Source organism: Typopeltis vanoorti, chromosome 13 (genome assembly GCF_054136105.1).
Source record: "Typopeltis vanoorti isolate ZY-2024b chromosome 13, IOZ_Tvanoo_1.0, whole genome shotgun sequence".
NCBI lineage: Eukaryota > Metazoa > Arthropoda > Arachnida > Uropygi > Thelyphonidae > Typopeltis > Typopeltis vanoorti.
Window position 1 is genome coordinate 64,737,259 of NC_143561.1, and position 21,679 is coordinate 64,758,937.

The following is a 21,679-nucleotide window of genomic DNA, read 5'->3' on the forward strand; positions in this document are numbered from 1 at the left end:
TGAACAGTCCCTAATAACCTTTCCCTATATAATTTCATTGCAATTACCTAATATTAATTTCTCTCAATTACTTCAAACTAAGCATGAAAATCTTAAATTGTTTTCGACTTCACCTTCTGTAATCTGTGAAATGTTCTCTATGGTGACAGACTGGGGGGGGTGCAAAAGTTGGCTGATAAGTGGAAAAGAGGAGATTATTATTATTATTATTTGACACCTCCAGGGAGTCCAAAGACTCATCGAGAGAGAGTGTGCCAACAGCATCGAACGATTGGTCTCCTTCCAACTACTAACCGTGCTCAAACTTACTTAACTGAGCCATTAATAGCAGAGGCTCTACCAATCTTGCTGGTGGTTGTGACATTCTGCTCAATCTGTAAAGAGTAGGTTGCAAATAAATATAAATGTATATATACATAATTGAATAATTATGAAATAATTGCTTTCTTCATACAATAGAACATTTAAGTTACTAAAAGGGTTTTTATAGGACCGATGGAGGAAATATTTTAGCACACTAAAGAGGGGGAAAACAAGAGATCATCCAGAAATTGAGTAAGCTTGTAGTTAGCAAGGTTGTAAGGACTAGAATTTTTGCATATAGAATAGAGGAATGAGTCGACAGATTCTGTTTTGAGTGCTTTGTCAATAAATGTATTCAAGGAGATTCACAACTGCTATTGTACAGATGGTGTGAATCTCCTGCAATGAGTTTTGGAGTTCAGAGAGATTCCAATGCAATAACTTATGCTTCTATCATATTTTCTCTACTCCACTATTGGTAAACTTTGTAACCTACTAACTCAAATCTTACACTCATTCTCACACGAAGAACTCACCTCTGAATCTATTCCATTAATTCCACATTTCCCTTAACCTAAGCAACCAAATCTATGCACAAACAGTTCAGACATGGTCATATCAAAGTCTTATAAATGAAATAATAATTCTTCCCTACTTATAAGTGTATTTCTTAACATTCTACATGATCTTTTGAGCAAATTTTTGTCCACTTCTGCTATATATCCTATGAATGTAATACATAGCTTGCTATCTTTTTAGCCCATTTTACACCTTTTATTTTACACCCATTTTACACCATTTTACAAATTTAATCCTTTTATAATGCTAAAGAGGAAGTTTACTAATAAAAAACTGGTATCAAAATATTAATAGAATAGGAAGTTGTTTAGATTAAATAGCTTGATATTATAAATAAGCAAACTTTGGCAGTCCTCAAATAACAGTCAAAATATTAAACACAAAAATTAATTTCCATTTTTGAAAGTCAAACAAGTTATCCTGAAAAATTTTGGAATCAGTGTTTTTTCTGTATTATAAACTGAAATCTCTCATTTATCCAAACACAGGTGGTTTGCTGTTCCAATAACTGAAGGGGACAAATGAAGTATAATTGCATGGTGCTCTACCATAAGTCAGTTGGCATACATGGATCAGTTAAATGAAGTTTTGTTGTTTTGAAGGTCAGATAAATGTAGATTACTGTATTTCTATTAGCAGTTCTCCCAAGACACACAAACACATCATTTCTAAATTAAACAGAATTTCTCCATAGCAATTGATGAAGATAATGTAGTTTAGCAAATAATTAACAAAATACCATGCATTTGCCCAAAAACAGACGATAGCTTAATATTATTACCCAACAGTCTGGTCAAGTGAATGTATTTCTGCTCCCCAAACAACAGGCTATTGGTCTGAATCTTACTGTAGAAATGGATGTTTGTGAATGTGTTTAGGTGGTAGATGGATTTTACTGTCACTTGAGACCACACCCTGCTTATTTGAAGTCCATAGTTGCATGAAAAAGTTACCTGTTTAATTCTTTTAGAGCAGGATTTCTAGATTATCTTACCTAATGCTAACATATCACAGGACTACAACCTTTTGTGAGTGGAATTAGTATATTAAAAAGTGAGAGAGAGAGAGAGAAAGAGAGAGAAATGCCAGCAGTGTATGGTGTGAAAATTCTGTTTTAGGGGAGACAATTTCTCTCGTGACAAGTATTAATATTTTAATAAATCCTTGCTTTTTTGTCCAGCTTTTATCATCACTGGCTATTGTTCTTCATTTTCTTTTTATTTTAATGCTTGATTTAGCTTCTGAACTTTCACCAAGTAAGCTACTGTCTTACCTATTCTGGTTTTCATATTTTTGCAAGTCTTAAATTTAATTCCTTTATCTTTTAATATTTTTTAAAGACCAGAATCATATTTTAGAATTACTTATGTCTAGCCATCTAGCCATAAAAGTTGCAATTCAATTTTTTCCAAATAGTACTAACAAATTGTACTAAAAATAAAGTATTATAACCATTCTACAAATGACAAAAAAATTCTATAGAACAGTCAGAAATATTAATAATTTTATTGTTTATTATACCTTTCTTATCTTTGTAGCTTCTTTAATCCAATAACATATTTTTTATACTGTGAAATGTTTGATAGCCATCAATATTTGTCAAAGTTCCACTAAATTTTCTAAAACTTCTCATGCATTGTAATATTGACTCCAACTATATTTGTTAGGGTCTCTTCCTACTGAAATGCAAACACTGATTACACCAAACTACATACCCTCAGGAATCATTCATCCACCCAAAGCACAGAAATATATACCTCGGTAGAAAAACAGCATTATTTGCTTTCCACTTTCGGCTGAACCCACACAGTTAACTTCTATTTGTAAATATTTACAAAAATAAACATAATACTCTTCAAATATGGTAAACTGAACTTTATAATCCTAGTAGCCAACTGCAGCAACAAAATCCTCACTAAAATGGCAAGCTGTGCATGTTAGTACTCTGCTTCTACTTCTAAACATGAAACAGTACTTAAGTTAATTGCGCAGATGTTAGCTAAGCACTACTTCCTAAATATTATAAGTAAGCCACCAGCCTGGTTGACCAAGGGGGTAGAGTACCTGCTCTCTAACCAAGAGGCTGTAGGTTTGAATCCTACCATGGGCATGGATGTTTGTAATTGTCTTCAGGTGGGAGATGAATGTCATTGTCCAGTATGAGACCACTGCCCTGCTTAAAGTACAATGTTTTTTCCAAGACTATGTAAAAAATTAATGAAACATACAACAAAATATATAAAATTAATAAAAAGAGAAAAAAAAAATCCTTAGCCCACCCACAGTACAAAATGTACTACAGGTTTGGAAATAACCTTTTGTGTGTGGTATCAACATAAATAAATTCTGACAAAAAAGTAATTAGTGCAAATTGTCTCTTGATATTAAAAATGCAAATGAAGAGTGAAAATACACTGTTTTATTGTAACACAACTACAAGCATTGAAATAATTAAATATAATGAAACAAAAAAAAAAGAGAATTTTGTCAAATTCTCTACTAACACACCTCGTACTAACGAATCTCCATACAACACTCGCTCCTTCATTTTGTTTACATTCACAATCATATACTTTTTATTATTGGCTGGTACACTCGGTAGACATTTGTGCAAACGCTCTAGCTGCCGTTTTGTTGTATGTATCACTCCTCTCAACAACGCAATCTCACTCATTGCATCTATCTCATCTTCACAGGGACACAGGATGTCAAAATTTTGCAGGATGATTTGGATAGTTTGGAGGACTGGGCTAGGAAAATGGATGTCAATTTAATGTGGCAAAGTGTAAGGTTATGCATTTTGGGGTGAAAAGATTAGCAGCAGTATATCACACTGGTGGAACTGTACTCCAGGAGATTGATGAGGCCAGGGATTTGGGAGTGTTGGTGGATAAGAAATTAAAGTTTAGGGGGCACATTGCAAAAGTGGCTAAATCAGCTCATCAAATCACTTGGCTTCTGAAAAACACTTTAACAAGTAGAGACAAACAAGTTTCCTCTGTATCAAGCCTTGATAAGAACCCATCTAGACTACTGTGCCCAGATATGGGCACCAGGGTTTCTTCTTGATGGGGAGGAGGTAGAGAGGATCCAGAGACGAGTGACCAAGATGATAGCAAGTCTGTGGAATGAACCTTATGAGAACAGGTTGAAGATTTGTGGGTTGCAAAAATTGGTCGATAGGCGGAAAAGGGGTGATATGATTGAGACATTCAAATTACTGAAGGGTTTCTATAAGATTAATCTAGAAGATATTTTTGAGAATAGGACTGGTGGTCGGAGGACTAGGGGCCATACATGGAAGCTGGGTAAGAATGTGGTTAGCAGGGGTGTTAGAGCTAGGTTTTTTACTTGGAGAGTGGTGAATGAGTGTAATAAGCTGCCAGAGTCTGTTGTGGGTGCTATGACCGTGAATGAGTTCAAGGCGAGGTATGATAGATACTGTGTGAATGTCGAATAGTTGTACTTGACATGAAGTTAGGGGCTCCCTCGATGAGTCTGTCGACTCCTTGGAGTTTCCCGGAATAATAATAATAATAATTTTTCAGTAAACAAGGGTTAACTTTATATCACTGAATGCTAAGCATTTATGAGAAAACAGAAATGGAAACATCATTTTATATATCGCATTCATGTTATTTATTATAATTATTTACATTAATTTTTTTTCCTTTATGCATACGCGCGCGCGCACACACACACACACACACACCTTCTGTCCAAAAAGAAACCGTACTTTTGATAGAAAATAAAACACAGGCCAATTATAATTATTCAAATAATTTATTTCAATCAATATACTCTCCCTCAGCTTCGATACAGCGTTTGGCACGGTCAATGATTTTGTTAAATGAGTTTTTTTATATCAGTTTTTGGGATATGAGGGTCGTGGTTACTGTCTATTGAATGTTTTCAATGGTGTCATATCGCTTTCCTTTCATCGGCAAATGAAGTCGGGGGGAAAAGAAAGAAGTCACAGGGTGCTAAATCAGGTGAATATGGCAAGTGATCCAATACACAAACTTGGTTTTTACTCAAAAACTGTCTCACAATGTTCGAACGATGAGATGGTGCATTATCGTGCAAAAGTGACCAACTGCCTGCATCATGATATTTGTGCTGTATGTGACGAATTGCCGCTATCAATTGCTTCAAAACTTCTAGATAAAACTCACCACTGACCGTTTCACCAGGCGGAACGAATTCTTTGTGGATAATGCCCTTGGAATCATAGAAACAAATCAGAATTGTCTTTACTTTTGACTTCTCCAAGCGACTTTTTTTCAGATGCCCCTCTTCTGTGGTCTCCATTCAGCACTCTGGCGCTTTGTTTCGGGCTCATACTCAAAACACCCCATTTCGTGACCAGTAACGATTATTTCAAGGAGCTTTTAGTCCTTATGAGCAGTTTTAATGAGGTCCTTGCAGTGTTCAATTCGATAAATTTTTTGGTCGTCGGTCAACTTGTGGGGAACAAATTGTGAATTCAATTTACAAAGACCCAAACTCCTGGTCAAAATGTTGTGCACAGTTGATTTTGGAATCCCCAATTCATCTTCAATGAATCTCACGGACGATTTCGTTTTTTTTTTTTTGATGAAATCACTCACTTTTTGGATGTTAACTTGACTCAGTCCAGTTTTTGGACGACCCAGCTTTTCGTCGTCCTCAAGCATCTCACGGCCACTTTGAAATCACTTAAACCACTCAAACTTCAGTATGGGATAAGCATTCATCACCTATGATTTTTGAAGCATTTGATATGTTTTGGTAAAAATTTTACCATGTTTAACACAAAAGTCAATCACAGCTCTATGTTGAAACTCATTTTCCGACTGTTTGTCAAAACACACTGTCACTCTTGGCCGTATAATTCGGCTTCTAATGAAGCCAATGTCATAAACAGTTGACACAACACTAATGAAGGTTGCTGCTTTCAAAAACAAAAAGATAAAATAGGTGGCCCTACTAGTTTCTTCTATTTCCGAAAAGTTCGGTTTCTTTTTTGACAGAGGGTGTGTATATATATCTGATCCACACACAAAAGGTCACTAGACCTATAGCACATTAGTGCCATGTGTGGGCAAGAGGAATAGAAGAAAAGAAGCATCTGGTCACATTTTGCTTGAACAGCTGAAGGTAGCACTCTTTGGGGAAGGCAGAGTGGAGAAGACTGTTACAAAGAACAGAAGCATATGGGATGAAGAAGGAGGCAGTGAAGTTGTTTTTGTAAGTTTCAAGATCGACTGTAAAAGGGTGTTGCTTAGCAGTGGCTCTTGTTTTAATGATTTCATTAAAATAACCCTGCAAAACCTCTAGATCAAATAAAAAAATTATGGCAGGACTTTATCAAAAGTCATGCCCATTTTAACACATCTATCCCACAAATCTTCATCAGAGAAACAGCATGAATAGTGAAAAGTGAAGCTACTGAAACAATCATAATCTCAACAAAAGTGAAGACAGACACTTGCTGATTGTCTCCCATATTTTTGACAATGTGATGAAGCTGAATTTATTTAAGTTTGGAGGATATTGTAGGTACTATGGCAGATTCCACAAACAGTCACTCTGATTTAAACCTATTTCTATAACTTTTCTCCTATATAGAAACAGACTTAAATTGGAGAGAGAGACTATTTCTGGAATCTACCACAGCATATATAACATACTTCAAACTTAAATTCAGCCTCAACACATTACCAAAAATCTGGGAGACTATTATTTTGAGACCATCAATAAGTGTTCATCAAATCACCCAGAGACGGCACCAGTTAGAACTGAAAGTAGTCAGCCTTCATGGGCACAGTCTTGTACCCATGAAGATTCCTTGGTGACCAAGGTAAAATATAGGCTTATTAATCTAATTAGCTAAATAAGTTTAGTTAATTATTAGCATTAGATGTCTATTTTTCCACTAAACAATATGAGTGATAATAATCAACATCTATCCTTCCATGCCAGATTAGTGATCCAACATGGAAGTGATGAACATGCAAAGTACATATTTTTGGTTAGTCAAAGCTCAGAATATCAAGACTCCTGAACAGAATGGTGTTACTCCAGCATTATTCTCATCTGTGCAAAAAGCCAAGCTCAAGTTCAAGTCTCCTAAAGCTCTCCATATCTTGCATCTATGTTTACATCCATATCTAGCTTCGTCCATTATGAAAGCAAATTGATGCCATGCACATCCACACATGCGCACACACTATGTTGGCTGACACCAACAGCACCATTCAAGCACTACCACTTATTGTAGGCTTCAAGAAGCGTCTCGAAAATGTTCTATGTTCAGTATGTTGAGCAGGATTTCAGGAAAGTAAAAATCTTAAATCTTAGCCCACCAACAGTGCTGAAGTTCTACATGTTTAGAACCTTTCATGGGTGGGATTCACATAAAAAAAATGGTGTTACTGAGACAAAAATATGCAAGACATTCCTAAATAATTACTATAAGATGTTATATTCGGGCAACAGCAATCAAGGAAAGGAGGAGCTAGCTATAACTAAACACAAAGATATACTTCTTGCATGACGGGCATCCCCCCACCCCAAAAAAAAGACTAGTAAGGAAGAAGTAGAGAAATTTGAATCACTAATAATGCCAGCTAGTATATAAAAAAGATTGTTCTTTTCAATAGCTGAAGAGGAAATGAAAGCAAGACTTAGAGAAAGGCTTGGAGAAAATATGAAGCAGAGCAAAATCAGTAACAGTGCTAAGTACCTGCTGGATTTCTGTTTAGGAGATGGATATATTATTTAAGCATTTTTTCCTATCATTTTTCTTCAATATAATTGGTGAAAAATTAAAACTTGAAAACAAAATCCCAAACCTTGGAGAGCAAGTGGTGAAATACAAAGAAAACATGCAATGATTTAGCCAGAGAAGCATGAGGCAAGTCTGCAAGGAAAGAAAAATCAAAACATTACAGCAGTCTCCAGAAGTTAAAAAAACAGACCTGGAAAAAGAATGCTATCCAAGTTCTGCAATTGCATCAACATGTAATGAGTGCTTGCACTCAACATATAGAAAAATATAAGAAAGCTAAGTTTAAAATTCGCTAAATAAAAGTCATTGGAAGACTTTCAGCAGAATATGCAGATAAATATTACAAAAGTGACAGTGTTGTAGAGACTATTGAAAAAGTATAGAAAAGGAGGAAAGACTATTACTGAATTAGGGATAATAAAGGTGACATAAAAACTAAAGATAAAAATATACTGTTTGTGGAGTAATTACTTGGAAACACTGTCAAATGAGATGAACCATGACAGGAGCATGGTAGAAGATATTCAAGAAGATTGCAATTTTTGAGGTAAAAAATTCCATCAGAATGTTGAAACCTAAAAAGGCAGCTGGGCAGAAATGATATTCAAGAATTTAGGGTATCATTATTTTCAGTTTTTATGTTGCCTTTTGATTTCTTAATCATCTTTAATTTGTTTTACAGTATACTCTTTCTCTATGTTTAGCTTAGATTTTTCAATAGCCTCAAGAGCATTTACAACTTTTACATTCTTATCAAAGTCTTCCTATGATTTATTTAACTACTTTTACACATAGCTTAGCTTTCCTACATTTTTCTCTGTATTCTCTCTGGAACTTTTCATGTTTTCATCTTTTCCATGAATATCTCTTAAACTTCTTTGCAAACACTTCACCTGGCCTGGCTGGATTAATGAATTCGTCAGAGTTTGCCAGTGTCTCCAAGGTTTGGGTCTTGTTGTCAAACCCTTTCATTTTTTTAAATAGTATTTGTAAATTTCAGTCCATAGTTTGCTTTTGGTGGCCAATGAAATTTAATTCTTTTAAAAACTTTTGCACACATTTTTCATTTTGGTGTGAATCTCATTTTTATACTGCTAATCACTAAATGGTGATCACTTACTATATTTTGTATCCTAAATAAAAAATATCTTAGTGAAGATATCACTAAGAAAATACCTATGTTATTGTTGCCGGATAAATTCAGGGTCCATGTCCTGATCCAAATTCTAGTAGGTACTTAACACTATGGGATGCTTAATGGTCAAAGCTGTATAATTGAGAAGAGACCTCTGCATAGCTTTAAAAGGAATATGGAAAACCGACCAGAGCTTCTGACCTAATGTCCAATCCTCACCTTCTCGTGGTACACCCTGTTAGGCATCTACCTACATACTAAGTGAACAAGGAATGGCTGGCAATTTGGATTTAGTTAACCAAAACTGTATTCTTATTGGCTTAAACTACAAATAAAATGATGGTAACATGACAGAATTTCATACCAGCTGGTGCATCACCCGGTTAAACAAGGCCCCTGTTGTTTTCACCAGAGAACCAGGGTGAAGAGCGAAAAGTCAGCTAACAAATGGAACAAATCCTGAAACACACCCCAACTCATCATCACCAGAATTCAAGATTGGTACTATCAACATAAGAAGTCTGAATGGCAAAGAAATGGAGCTGGCTGAGGAATTGGATAAGTACCAGATCAACATAATAGGGGTGACTGAAACAAAAAAGACAAAAACTGGTGAGATCTTTCTAACCAATAAATACAAAATGTTACATTCAGGCAATAACTATCAATGAAAAGGAGTAGCTATATTATTCAACACAAAATACAAGGCTAATCTTCGGGCATTCTCAAGTAGAGTGATGTAGGCAAATATCAGAATGGGGAACTGAACAATGAGACTTATTTGTGCCTATGATCCCACAGAAGGTTCTACTAAGGTAGAAGAAGAATTTTTAGACTTTAGAGAAAGCAACTGACACAATGAAAAAGGAAAAGTGGGTGTTTGTTGGAGATCTAAATAGCAGAGTAAGAAATGATTGTCAGACATACAAAAAGTGAAATGAGATTTATGAGAACTGCAAAATTCACATTATTAGACCAAAAAAGGAATGTAGACATTTTAAAAGAATTAATAACAAAATCAATAGAAGAAAAACTAAACAATTATAAACAAAAATTGATAGAACATGTAAACCGAATGGCCAACACCTGATATCCTAAACAAATACTAAAATATAAACCAATTGGAAAGAGAAGGCAGGGTGGACTTCAAAAAAAAGGATATTGGATTTAACATTAAACCACCTTCCTGTACATCCTTCAATTCTAACTGCCGACTTACAACTCAAATACAGACTAAGTATTGCATGATATAATGCCCCATTGACACCACATAACTGTAGCGTATTGAATAGCTTCTCTCTTGGCACCTTGTCATATACCTTCTCCAGATCGACAAAACTTAAATACAGATCTTTGTTATATTCCCATGCTTTCTCGACCATTTGTCGTAAAGTGAAGATCTGATCCTGACAGCCTCTATATGGCCTGAATCCAGCTTATTCTTCACCAAGCTTTCTTCCACAATTCTTCTCAACCGTTTCTCAAGTATACTTGCATAGATCTTGCGAGGAACACTCAGTAGGGAAATATCTCTGTAATTCTCACATTCAGTTTTATTTCCCTTTTTATATATATATATATATATATATATGGGCACTATTAGAACTCTACTCCAATCATTGGGAATTTGTTCCTCTGTCCAGGCTTTCTGAATTATGCAGTGCAGCCACTGTAAGACTTTTATACCACCATACTTCAGCATTTGGTCGAATATCATCTACTTCTGCTGCCTTTCCACATTTCAAGCCTTTGATGGCTTTTTCTACTTCAAGTATGGATATGTATTCCTGACTGTATGCCTGTTGAGTGTTTTTTTACCACTGTGCTATCACTGCTTGTTTCATTTAGCAATTCTTCGAAGTAATTACTCCATACTTCAAGAATATCCTTTTCTTCTGTTTTCATGTCACCTTTATCATCTCAAACTCCTTTTACAGCACTCTTTCCTCCATTTCTAAGCTTCTTCAACAACCTCCAGAATATAATAAATTTAGTTTAATCCTTTATCCAAGTGTGTGTGCAAACAAAGTTTGCGCCTGAAAGTATCTTCAGGACTGGGGTAAAGTGGCACAACACCGGGCAACTCGTTGCAAAGGTGGAGCAAGCTAACATTACTCCTATCTCAGTATCTCCCATAATGCAAAGCACATCTCCTTGCAGATATGTCTAATGTTATGCATTAAGGCCTTCCCTTAATGCATAACATTAGACATATCTGCAAGGAGATGTGTTCTGCATTATAGGAGATACTGAGATAAGAGTGATGTTAGCTTGCTCAGGAGTTGCCCGGTGTTGTACCGCTTTACCCCAGTCCTGAAGATACTTTCAGGCGCAAACTTTGTTTGCACACACTTGGATAAAGGATTAAACTAAATTTATTATAATGTCATTTCATGTTTTGCTGATTTGCTTTGTAGTTTAAGCAAATAAGCCAAATATAGAATACCTTTGGCTATCGTATATTTGTATTCATTTTTATCCTACAAATAAAACTTTTTTTTTAATTTTTAAGACAATTTTTAAAAAAATAGTCAGTGCTCCACTGTTCATTCAGTATCTATGTGCTCCCGTAATAACAAAGTGAACAATAAGAAGGGTAGGATTGGATAACGAACAGAAGCTTAGGTTGGTGTACTCCAAATTTTTTTAGAGGTATATGAAAGTCTCCTGCTAGTTATCTAGCTTGATCTTTAAATGACCCCTTGCATTAGATATTATTGCCACATAGAAAACTTTCTTTATTTCTAGATTTGTAATGTAGCAGTCTACTTTAGATTAAAAAAAAAAAAGTAATTTAGATTAGTGAATACACAGTACTTGGAATGACATTACATATTCAGTTGCATATACTTAATTACAAAGAACACTCATGAAAATAAACTATGAGTGGTACTAAACCACACTTAAAAATTGTGATCATTTCACAGTGACATTTCATATGTACTCAGCAAGTTGTATACTTATGTAGTTTGCCAAAGTGCAGTTGACTCTCACTATAGCAAACTACAGAAAGGTCCCAATCAAATTCCCTTAGGCACTGTGCAATTCCAGAGGAAATTCACTATAGCAAACTATCCACTGTAACAAACTATTTAGTGAGGCTTCTATGAGTGCTAAAGTTATTTACAGTCAACTGTATTAAAATGCAGTTCTGCAATTGTAAATTATTGAAACACTAGTATTATAAAATTGTCATCATTCATCACACCTTTCAAGAATTTAGGCCTAGATTCCATCTGCCTTTAGAAGTCATCATTGAATCTCTTTAAAGGATGTCCTGGTGTTCTTTTTGCTAATGGTTTGTAATTTAAAACTTGTTTTGGTAATCTTTCTGTTTTCATTCTTTCATTGTGTTCCATCCATTTATGTTTATATATTTTAAATTTTTTCTATTACTGATTTCTGGTTTTTCTTCATTTCTTCATTACTTTTGTGATAATTCATAATTTCTTCATTACTTTTGTGATCTAATAGAGTATACTTTGCAGTTTTTCTCATAAACTTCATTTCAGCTGTTATTAATCTTCATTTGTCCTTTTGTTTTTTTTTTGTCCAGATTTCATTGCCATACAATAGGACTGGTAGGGCTAAAGTATTGTATACTTTTAGTCTAGTTTGTTTTTGAACTTACATTTATTATTTTAAAATATTTTGCAATTTTTAGGTTTATATCTTTTTCATTTTCATATATAATCATACATCCTAGGTAGTTAAATGAACTGTCCTGTTCTAAAATCTTATTACTATTTTAGTTCTTATTCAATCCTATCCTTTAAAGGCCATCATTTTGGATTTTTCTGTTGATATTATCATTCCATAATCATTGGCTATTTCATTTAAATTTAAAAGATCTTTCTGCAAGTTATCTTCAGAATTTGTAATTATTATTTGATCAGCAAAAAAGGAGAGTGTTTAAGTTCACAGTAGGAGAAAGTTTAATTACCTTGATGGAAATTTGTATTCTATATTACTATAATTTCATTTAAATAAATATGAAAAAACAGTTGCTGAAAGGGGACATCCCTGTCTGACTCCTTGGTTTCTCTCTCTTGGATGTGATAATTCATAATTTAATCAAAAAAAAAAAAAACCAACTAAATGCCTTTTATTCCCTAATAGGGAGTAGGCGAGGCCTTTATACCCTATCTAGCTTTTGGAGACTGAGTGGGCAGTTCAATCTCTGCCGGTAGCCAATCAGAGAGAGAGCTGGCCTATGTCTATCACTAATTATAGCAGCCACCGATGAAGAGGCTGGCAAACAAGTGCTGCCATCTCTTGGTACCTAACCCTAACAAGATATGTCACTGTCTGAAATAATGTGGGTACTACGGTCGATTTTCTTGAGTTTACGGGACGAAAAACCCCGAGTTTCCAGGAGGAAAAACCGCTTGCCTGTGCCAGAGATCGACTAACTCAGGAACCGGTCAAAGATAGACTTAGAAAAAGAAATAGACTTAATCTTATTTGTATTTGATTGTTTTCATATATACTTATGATAGCTTTCAGAATATTATTTAGTATTTGTCTTTCTTTTAACATGTTAAATAAAATACTTCTTTTAACTTTATAAAATGCCTTTTACAAATTCAATAAATGTAATAGGTGTTTCTAAATTGTATTATCTTCTTTTCTCTATTATTAATTTTAGGCAAAAGGCTGGATCTATGCATGATCAACCTTTTCCAAATCCATTTTGTGCTTCTAAAATAAAACCTTCAGAATATTTTATTAGTTTGTTATTTAAAATTCTGCTATATATTTTATAACAGGAATTTAGAATACTTATACTTCTATAATTTTTACGGTCATCTCTACTACCTTTTTTAAAGATAAGGATCGCTATTGCTTTTTTCCATTTTATTGGTATGCTACTTGTTAAATAGATTTTATTTAAAAATAATGAGTCTTTCTTTAAACCTTATTCCTGCATATTTATCTAATTCTGAACCTACCATCTTCTCCAAGTGATTTTCCATTTCTTGTTTCTTTCAGGGTGATTTCTAGTTCTTCTTTAGTCATTTCCTTTTCATTAAATATTTGCTAGTTATCTTGTTTAAAAGATTTATCTGTCCACAATTCTATATAGAAATTCCTCTAATTTCAATTCAGTGTTTAATTTTACTTTTAGTATCTGTACTAAAATGTTTCAAAATTTTATATACACAATGGGTCTTATTTTATATAAATCACGTTCTAAATTAGAAACAAATTTGTTCCATGATTCTCTATGTCTTTTTCTGACTTCTCTTTTAGTTATGGCTCTTATTCTTTTATATTCTATTTCATCTTCTAATCTTTTACTGCTTAACCATGTATAATATGCTTATTTTGGTCATTTTGATCATTTCTTTGATTGTATCATCCCATTATTTTTTTTTTATTGACTCTTTTTATTGATTTTTTCTTTTTGGGTCTTTCCTAAGCTTTCATTTGCTGATGTATTTAGTAACGTTGTTATATTAAGTCATTCTATTTCTTCATTTCATTTTATTTTATCTAAATATTGGTTAATTCTTTGTTCATATAGCCATTGTATATTTGTGTCATTAATAATCTAGTTTTATATAAAAAAAAGTTTCAAATTTTCTTTCTGTTCTTGTTATTTGTAGCCATTTAGATGGTAATCTTAATTTTAATGAGGAAGTGGTCATTACTTACTTACTTCATATCCTCTGTGGAAATAAATATTATTAATATTACATAAATGAAAATACATTTAAAGAAAACTTTGATGTCTCTTCATTTAAGATAAAGTAATCTAATATATTGATTTCCATCCTCTTGCTGCCCAGATATATTTATGTATATCTTTATGTTTATAGAAATAATTCATTCTTTTAAGGTTATTATAAACTACAAAGTCGATCAACTTTTTACCATTCCTGTTTAGGGGTATGTTCTCCATATATTCCTATCATCATCGAATTCCTGACATGTATCTTCAAGGGGTGTACAGGATATGATAGTACTACATGAAAAATTTACATCATTACCAACTTCCTATCTACAATTTTCATCCGAACCAATCTGTAAAAAATGATGGTACAACATATGTTCCGATATTATTAATTTTCGTGTTTCTAATTCTTGCATTTAAGTCTCCTGCTAATATTACATAATCATTTTATTTATTTTTATATATATATATTTTAATTGATTATACAATTCAAAATTATCATCTTCTCTTCCTTCTTCTGGAGCATATAAACCAATTATTGTTAAATAACCTCTATCTATTTTTATTCTAGCATCTATTATTCATTCATTCCATAACTTATATTTTTACTGCTTTGAACAGGAATTATGAATCTAAATCATAACACCTGCTTGTGCTCTTCAGTCCCTGTCAACTCCACTATATATGACATTAAAATTTTCAGTTCTCATGGTTCCTTTTCATTTCTTTTTTGTTTTTTCAGTGATTACTGCTATTTGAACATTTCTTTCATTTAATATTTGATCTAATTCTATTTCTTTATATGCTATTCCTCTTACGTTCCAGTTTGCTATATGTATTATATTTTGGCGTTTCCATTTTACCATTTCCATTCCAGGGTCATTTTCCATAGATTCATTTTGAATACCTTTCTCTGTTAGTTAGAAGTAAATTAGTGTTCTTCATGTTGGGTTACTAGCCTGGCAATGGATAGTCCAGTGGTAGGGCTGCTAACTTAAGGCTTTTGAACTCGTCTTCTTCCAAATTTAAACCCGTAAGAAGAATAGGATAAAGAAGAAAGAGTAGATTTTTAGAGGGGACATAAATGAAAAGACCCTCACCCCTCAAGTACTCTAATAGCATAAGGGTCATAAAGAGTTGGTTGATAAGGTCTTATAGGAAAGATTAAAGTGAGTGGATCTTCCTCAAAGTAGAGATAGAAGAGAATAGATCCAGAGTATAAAATCAGATTAAGTAAAATATCAACTAGCCAAGTTAAAGATTTCCTCCTGCCTTAGCTTTAACTCTTTTTAACTATTTGTTACTTTAGATAATATTTCCAAAAAAAATTTAATGAAATTCATAACTGCATATGAAATGGTAACAACTTGCAAGTATAAAAGAACACTGTCAAGTGTTCTTTCAATTTCACACAACTGAATCTGTGATGTCTTTCTAAGTACTGTGTATTCACTTATCTAAATTACTTTTTTTTAATCTATAGCAGACAAAAAAATGCAATATTTTTAGTCTATGAATATCATACAATTGTATTCATTTTTATTCTGCAAATAAAACAGAAAATTATTTTTAACTGAAGACTCATTAAAAAGTTACTGTTCTTCCCTAATAATTTAAAAAGAACAAATTATTATACAACTATATAATTTCATACATGTGTACCTTACTAGGCTGATGTGATGTCTTTTGGCTAACACTTTTAGTTGGCAGCATGAGACCTTGAGGAGGTTCTTTAACTTCAACAGATCGTTGTTGGGAACCTCCTAAAATTAACAGAATAACATCGATAAGTTTTCTGAAATTTCTTTATATGAATTTAATGAGAAATTTGTATCGGAAACATTATGATGAATGGTCTCTAACGAGGAAAGTGATTAATTCTTTATCACCATCTTTATGGACTAGCTATATTTCTAAAATTGACAACGTTATGAAGGGATTATTTCAAAATAACCCCTTCATAATACTGGCTTTCAATAAATCCAAGCTGTCCAAAACATAAAACAGAAACTTCTAATAGTGGACCAGGAACAAGTTTGTGCCATTGTTTATGCTATTCCCAAATACAAGTACAGCCAAAATGTAAATTAACATAGCTACTAGAAAACATTACTATTTTGACATTGTCTACTAGATTCCTAATAATTTTCACTTTACAAATTAAGAAACCAAAAATCCTTCATAATAATTATTTTTTAAAAATTTATTTATTTTTAATTTAATTTATTATTATTATCTTTGTAATGTAATGCATTTTGCTTAAAGTAATGCATAAAGCAAAATGCATTTGCTTTAAGCATTACTTTTGCCAATCCTTTATTTCCCATTCTCTTTAAGTGACATTACTCTGCTTAAACATTCTTGAATATACATCTCATGTGTTCTTCTGGTATCTTTGTTTTTAAGATACCAGAAGTATCTTAAAACAATGACAGTGATGTCACCGTTCATTCCAATAATTTTTTCACATAACTGTGGTCTCCTTGATTTTTTTCTAACCAAGGAGACCACAGTTATTTTGGTCTTTGACCAAATAAATTTTTTTTAACCAAGTTCTTTGATTCTCATGTTAAAATTATTTTTTTGAATGAAAGCTTGTATATTACTAGTCTGGCTAATTTTTCTCCCGTTGAAAGTTTATTTTTCACTTGGTTAGATTATAATAAATTTAGTTTAATCCTTTATCCAAGTGTGAGCAAACAAAGTTTGCGCCTGAAAATATCTTCGAGACTGGGGTAAGGTAGTACAACACCGGGCAACTCGCAGTAAAGGTGGAGCAAGCTAACATCACTCCTATCTCAGTATCTCCCATAATGCAAAACACATCTCCTTGCAGATATGTATAATGTTATGCATTAAGGGAAGGGCCACTACCCAGACTAGTTTCAACCTTTATTGAGGTCTCTTCAGTGGGAGCCAGGCCCAGAGGTGGAGATACTAGGTAGAAGCAATGGCAGGTCATCTTTACCTATAGGAGTTGCCAAACGGTGTGCCACCTTTTTTATTAAATTACTATGGATTTAGAGAAAAATGTGAAAAATAAACTTTCAACATCTTTCTCTAAATCCAGAGTAATTTAATAAAAAGGTGGCACACCTTTTGGTAAAGATGACCTCGCCATTGCTTCTGCCTGGTATCTCCACCTCTGGGCCTGGCTCACACTGAAGAGACCTCAATAAAGGTCAAAACTAGTCTGGATAGTGGCCCTTCCCTTAATGCATAACATTATACATATCCGCAAGGAGATGTGTTTTGCATTATGGGAGATACTGGGATAGGAGTGTTGTTAGCTTGCTCCACCTTTGCTGCGAGTTGCTTGGTGTTGTACTACCTTACCCCAGTCCTGAAGATATTTTCAGGTGCAAACTTTGTTTGCTCACACTTGGATAAAGGATTAAACTAAATTTATTATAATTTTTCTCCTGTACTACTGACTTCCCAACATTCCAGCCTCCGTTATGTATTTCCATATTTAATTTACCATCTTTACTAAAACAATGCCCAAATAACCATTTTTGTAGGGCAACAATAACATTTGCCTTTTGGATGGAAAGACCAAGGCTCATATCTTGTCTAGGATAGCAGGAAAATCTTAAGAGAAGACAAGTCAGCCAAGTCTCATACAAAGGGATAGTAGAAAGTTTATTTTTCACTTGGTTAGAAAATAATAAATTTAGTTTAATCCTTTATCCAAGTGTGAGCAAACAAAGTTTGTGCCTGAAAGTATCTTCAGGACTGGGGTAAGGTGGTGCAACACCAGGGTGACTCCTTGCAAAGGTGGAGCAAGCTACCAACACTCCTAACTCAGTATCTCCCACAATGCAGAACACATCTCCTTGTGGATATGTCTGATGTTATGCATTAAGGGAAGGGCCACTACCCAGACTAGTTTCGACCTTCATTGAGGTCTCTTCAGTGGGAGCCAGGCCCAAGTGGAGATACCAGCCAGAAGCATTAGCAAGGTCATCTCTACCTATAGGAGTTGCCAAATGGTGTGCCACCTTTTTAATAAATTACTCTGGATTTAGAGAAAGACACTTGGATAAAGGATTAAACTAAATTTATTATTTTCTAACCAAGTGAAAAATAAACTTTCAACATCTTTCTCTAAATCCAGAGTAATTTATTAAAAAGGTGGCACACCATTTGGCAACTTCTATAGGTAGAGATGACCTTGCTAATGCTTCTGGCTGGTATCTCCACTTGGGCCTGGCTACCACTGAAGAGACCTCAATAAAGGTTGAAACTAGTCTGGGTAGTGGCCCTTCCCCTAATGCATAACATCAGACATATCTGCAAGGAGATGTGTTCTGCATTGTGGGAGATACTGAGTTAGGAGTGATGGTAGCCTGCTCAACCTTTGCAAGGAGTCGCCCTAGTGTTGCACCACCTTACCCCAGTCCTGAATATACTTTCAGGCGCAAACTTTGTTTGCTCACACTTGGATAAAGGATTCAATTAAATTTATTAAAGGGATAGTAGGTTATTCCACCTGCAAACTTCAGCAATAATTAAGCTTCAGCAATAATTAAAACCAACTCATTGTAAAATAGCTAAAATGTGTATCCTGTTCTATAGATTGGTACACTACCAAAATGCAGTAGGATGTTTAGTCTCTTTATTGCTAACTTGAGACTTGTAGCAGATTCATTTTAGAGAATGATGTCATTTTCATAAAAAGCTAAGATTAGCATCTCCTATTTGAACCAAACTTAATATCACTTTTCTTAATGTTAAGGTCTCTGCTTATTATAAATAAAAACAGAGAGCATGCACAATCCTGCACATCCTTCAATTATAACTCCCTAATTTGAAAATTATACAGAGCTTATGCAGAACTTTTGTCCACATACATCACTGATATAATAGAGGTCTTGCAACATTTCAAGTGTGTGTGCGTGCGTGCATTAGATTTTAAAAAAAAAATTATATATATATATATATATAAAAGAAAACAAACGTTAAGTTTTCATTTATATTACAGATTTATTGTTTTGAACAGTTTCCCCTTGACACATTATCATAATCTGCTTTGAGATAATCAATGCTCAAAAAAGAGAAATCTATTACATTTCTATGATTTCTCAACTATCAGGAGTAAGATTAAAAAATTAAAAAATAAAACCTCACCTTAGCAACCAGTATTTTCTCACTTCAGGAGTTTTTCTTAGCTTTTTCTCAAAAATGCTTGCATAAATCTTTCCAAAAACATAAAGGAATTCCTCTATAATTCTCACCTTCAATTTTTTCTTTTTTCAATAAACTGATATTATGTGAGTCCTATTCCAATCATCTAAGTTTTAACCTTAGGGCTAAGACTTCTGCATTATGCGGCATGGCTGCCACTCAACAATTTTATACCATTATATTTCAAGATGAATATCATCTACTCCAACTACATTTCCACTTTTAGGTTTCTCATGATTAGCAATAATATACACTTCAGATTGCATTTCTCCTGGATATTCATCATCATCAAATTCTTGACATGTAGCCTCAGCGGGTGTACAGGATATTATGTTCGTGCTACATGAAAAAGGTACATCATTACCAACTCGAACTTCCAATCAACAATTTTCCTCCAAATTAATCTCTTACATGCCAAGATTCCAACATTATCAGATATTGTATTTCTGTCTTCTTAGGCACTTTTTACTGTATCAATCAGCCTATATCTTGGTCTTTCTCCTGCAAGCCTAACAAAGAACACTTGCTTTGCTAATCTTTCTTCTCCCATTCTATTTAAGTGGCCATACCATCTGAGATTAGCTCTGCAAACACATTCCTGAATGCTAACAATGTCAAGTTCTTTCCTAATATCCTCAATTTTAACATGATATTGTCATCAATATCATGTTAAAATTGAGGGGGTGCTTAAGGGTCAAAGCTGTATAACTGAGAGGAGAAATCCACATAGCCTTTCAAGGAATGCAGAGAACACCGACCAGGGCTTCTGACCTAATGTCCAATCCTCACCTTCTCGTGCCGCACCCTGTTGGGTATCTACTTGGATACTGAACGAACGAGGATGGCCTGGCAATTTGGGATTTAGCCAACCAAATTGTATTCTTATTGGTTAAACCAAAATAAAAAATGATGGTACAACATGACAAAATTTCATACCGGCTGGGGCGTCGCCTGGATAAACAAGGCCCCCGTTATTTTCGCCAAGGAACCAGGGCGAACAGCGAAAAAGTCAGCTACTGGAACAAATCTGAAAACAAACCCCAACTCAACATCACCAGAATTAAAGATCGGTACTATCAACGTAAGAAGCCTGAATGGCAAAGAAATGGAGCTAGCTGAGGAATTAGATAAGTACCAGATCGACATAATAGGGGTGACTGAAACAAAAAAAAAGACCAAAACTGGTGAGATCTTTCTGAGCAATAAATACAAAATGTTATATTCAGGCAATAACAATCAAGGAAAAGAAGGAGTAGCCATAGTATTCAACACAAAATATGAGGCTAATCTTCTTGAATGGCAGTCAGTCTCAAGTAGAGTAATGTGGGCAAATATGAGAATGGGGAACTGGACAATGAGACTTATTTGTGCCTATGGTCCCACAAAAGGTTCTACTAAGGTAGAAGTGGAGGAATTTTTTGAGGCTTTAGAAAAAGCAACTGACACAATGAAAAAGGAAAAGTTGGTCTTTGTTGGGGATCTAAATAGCAGAGTAGGAAATGATTGTGAGACATACAAAAATATTTTGGGAAAATTTGGAGAAAAGAGCAAAGCTAATAATAATGGCAAATATCTGTTGGATTTCTGCTCAGGACATGGACTGGTTATTACTAACAGCATGTTCCAACATAAAAATGTGCACAAATTCATATGGAGAGAAGAGGCTAGGAATAAGAAAAGTCTCATTGACTATGTTATTGTTGACGGTGATGTTTTCTCCCTGGTGCAGGACAGCAGAGTGTACAGAGGATTTGAAATTGGAAGTGATCACTATTTAGTCTTGAATAGGATAAAATTGAATTTCATATTGAAAAGAATAACAGGTAAGAAAGTTTTAAAGCGAATAAAAGTTGAGCAGCTCTCAGATGTGAACTGTAGACTAAAATACAGAAAGATTATTGAAAAGAAAATGAAAGAGTTTGAAAACAGGAATCAAACCTTGGAGATTCAGTGGCAAACTCTGAAGAAAACATTGATTGATTCTGCCAGAGAGGCATGTGGTGAGGTTGTGTGCAAGGATAAAAAA

At 34.1% G+C, this 21,679-nt stretch overlaps 1 protein-coding gene across 1 annotated transcript in view; it reads right to left on the bottom strand.

The window, feature by feature from the left end:
• Nucleotides 1-21,679, bottom strand: part of hiw (MYC binding protein highwire) — a 1,014,282-nt gene that overhangs the window by 491,461 nt on the left and 501,142 nt on the right. Inside the window, exon 48 of the mRNA XM_090402616.1 lies at nt 16,129-16,229. Coding sequence (XP_090258742.1) covers nt 16,129-16,229 — 101 coding nt within the window. The remainder of the gene's footprint in view (nt 1-16,128; nt 16,230-21,679) is intronic.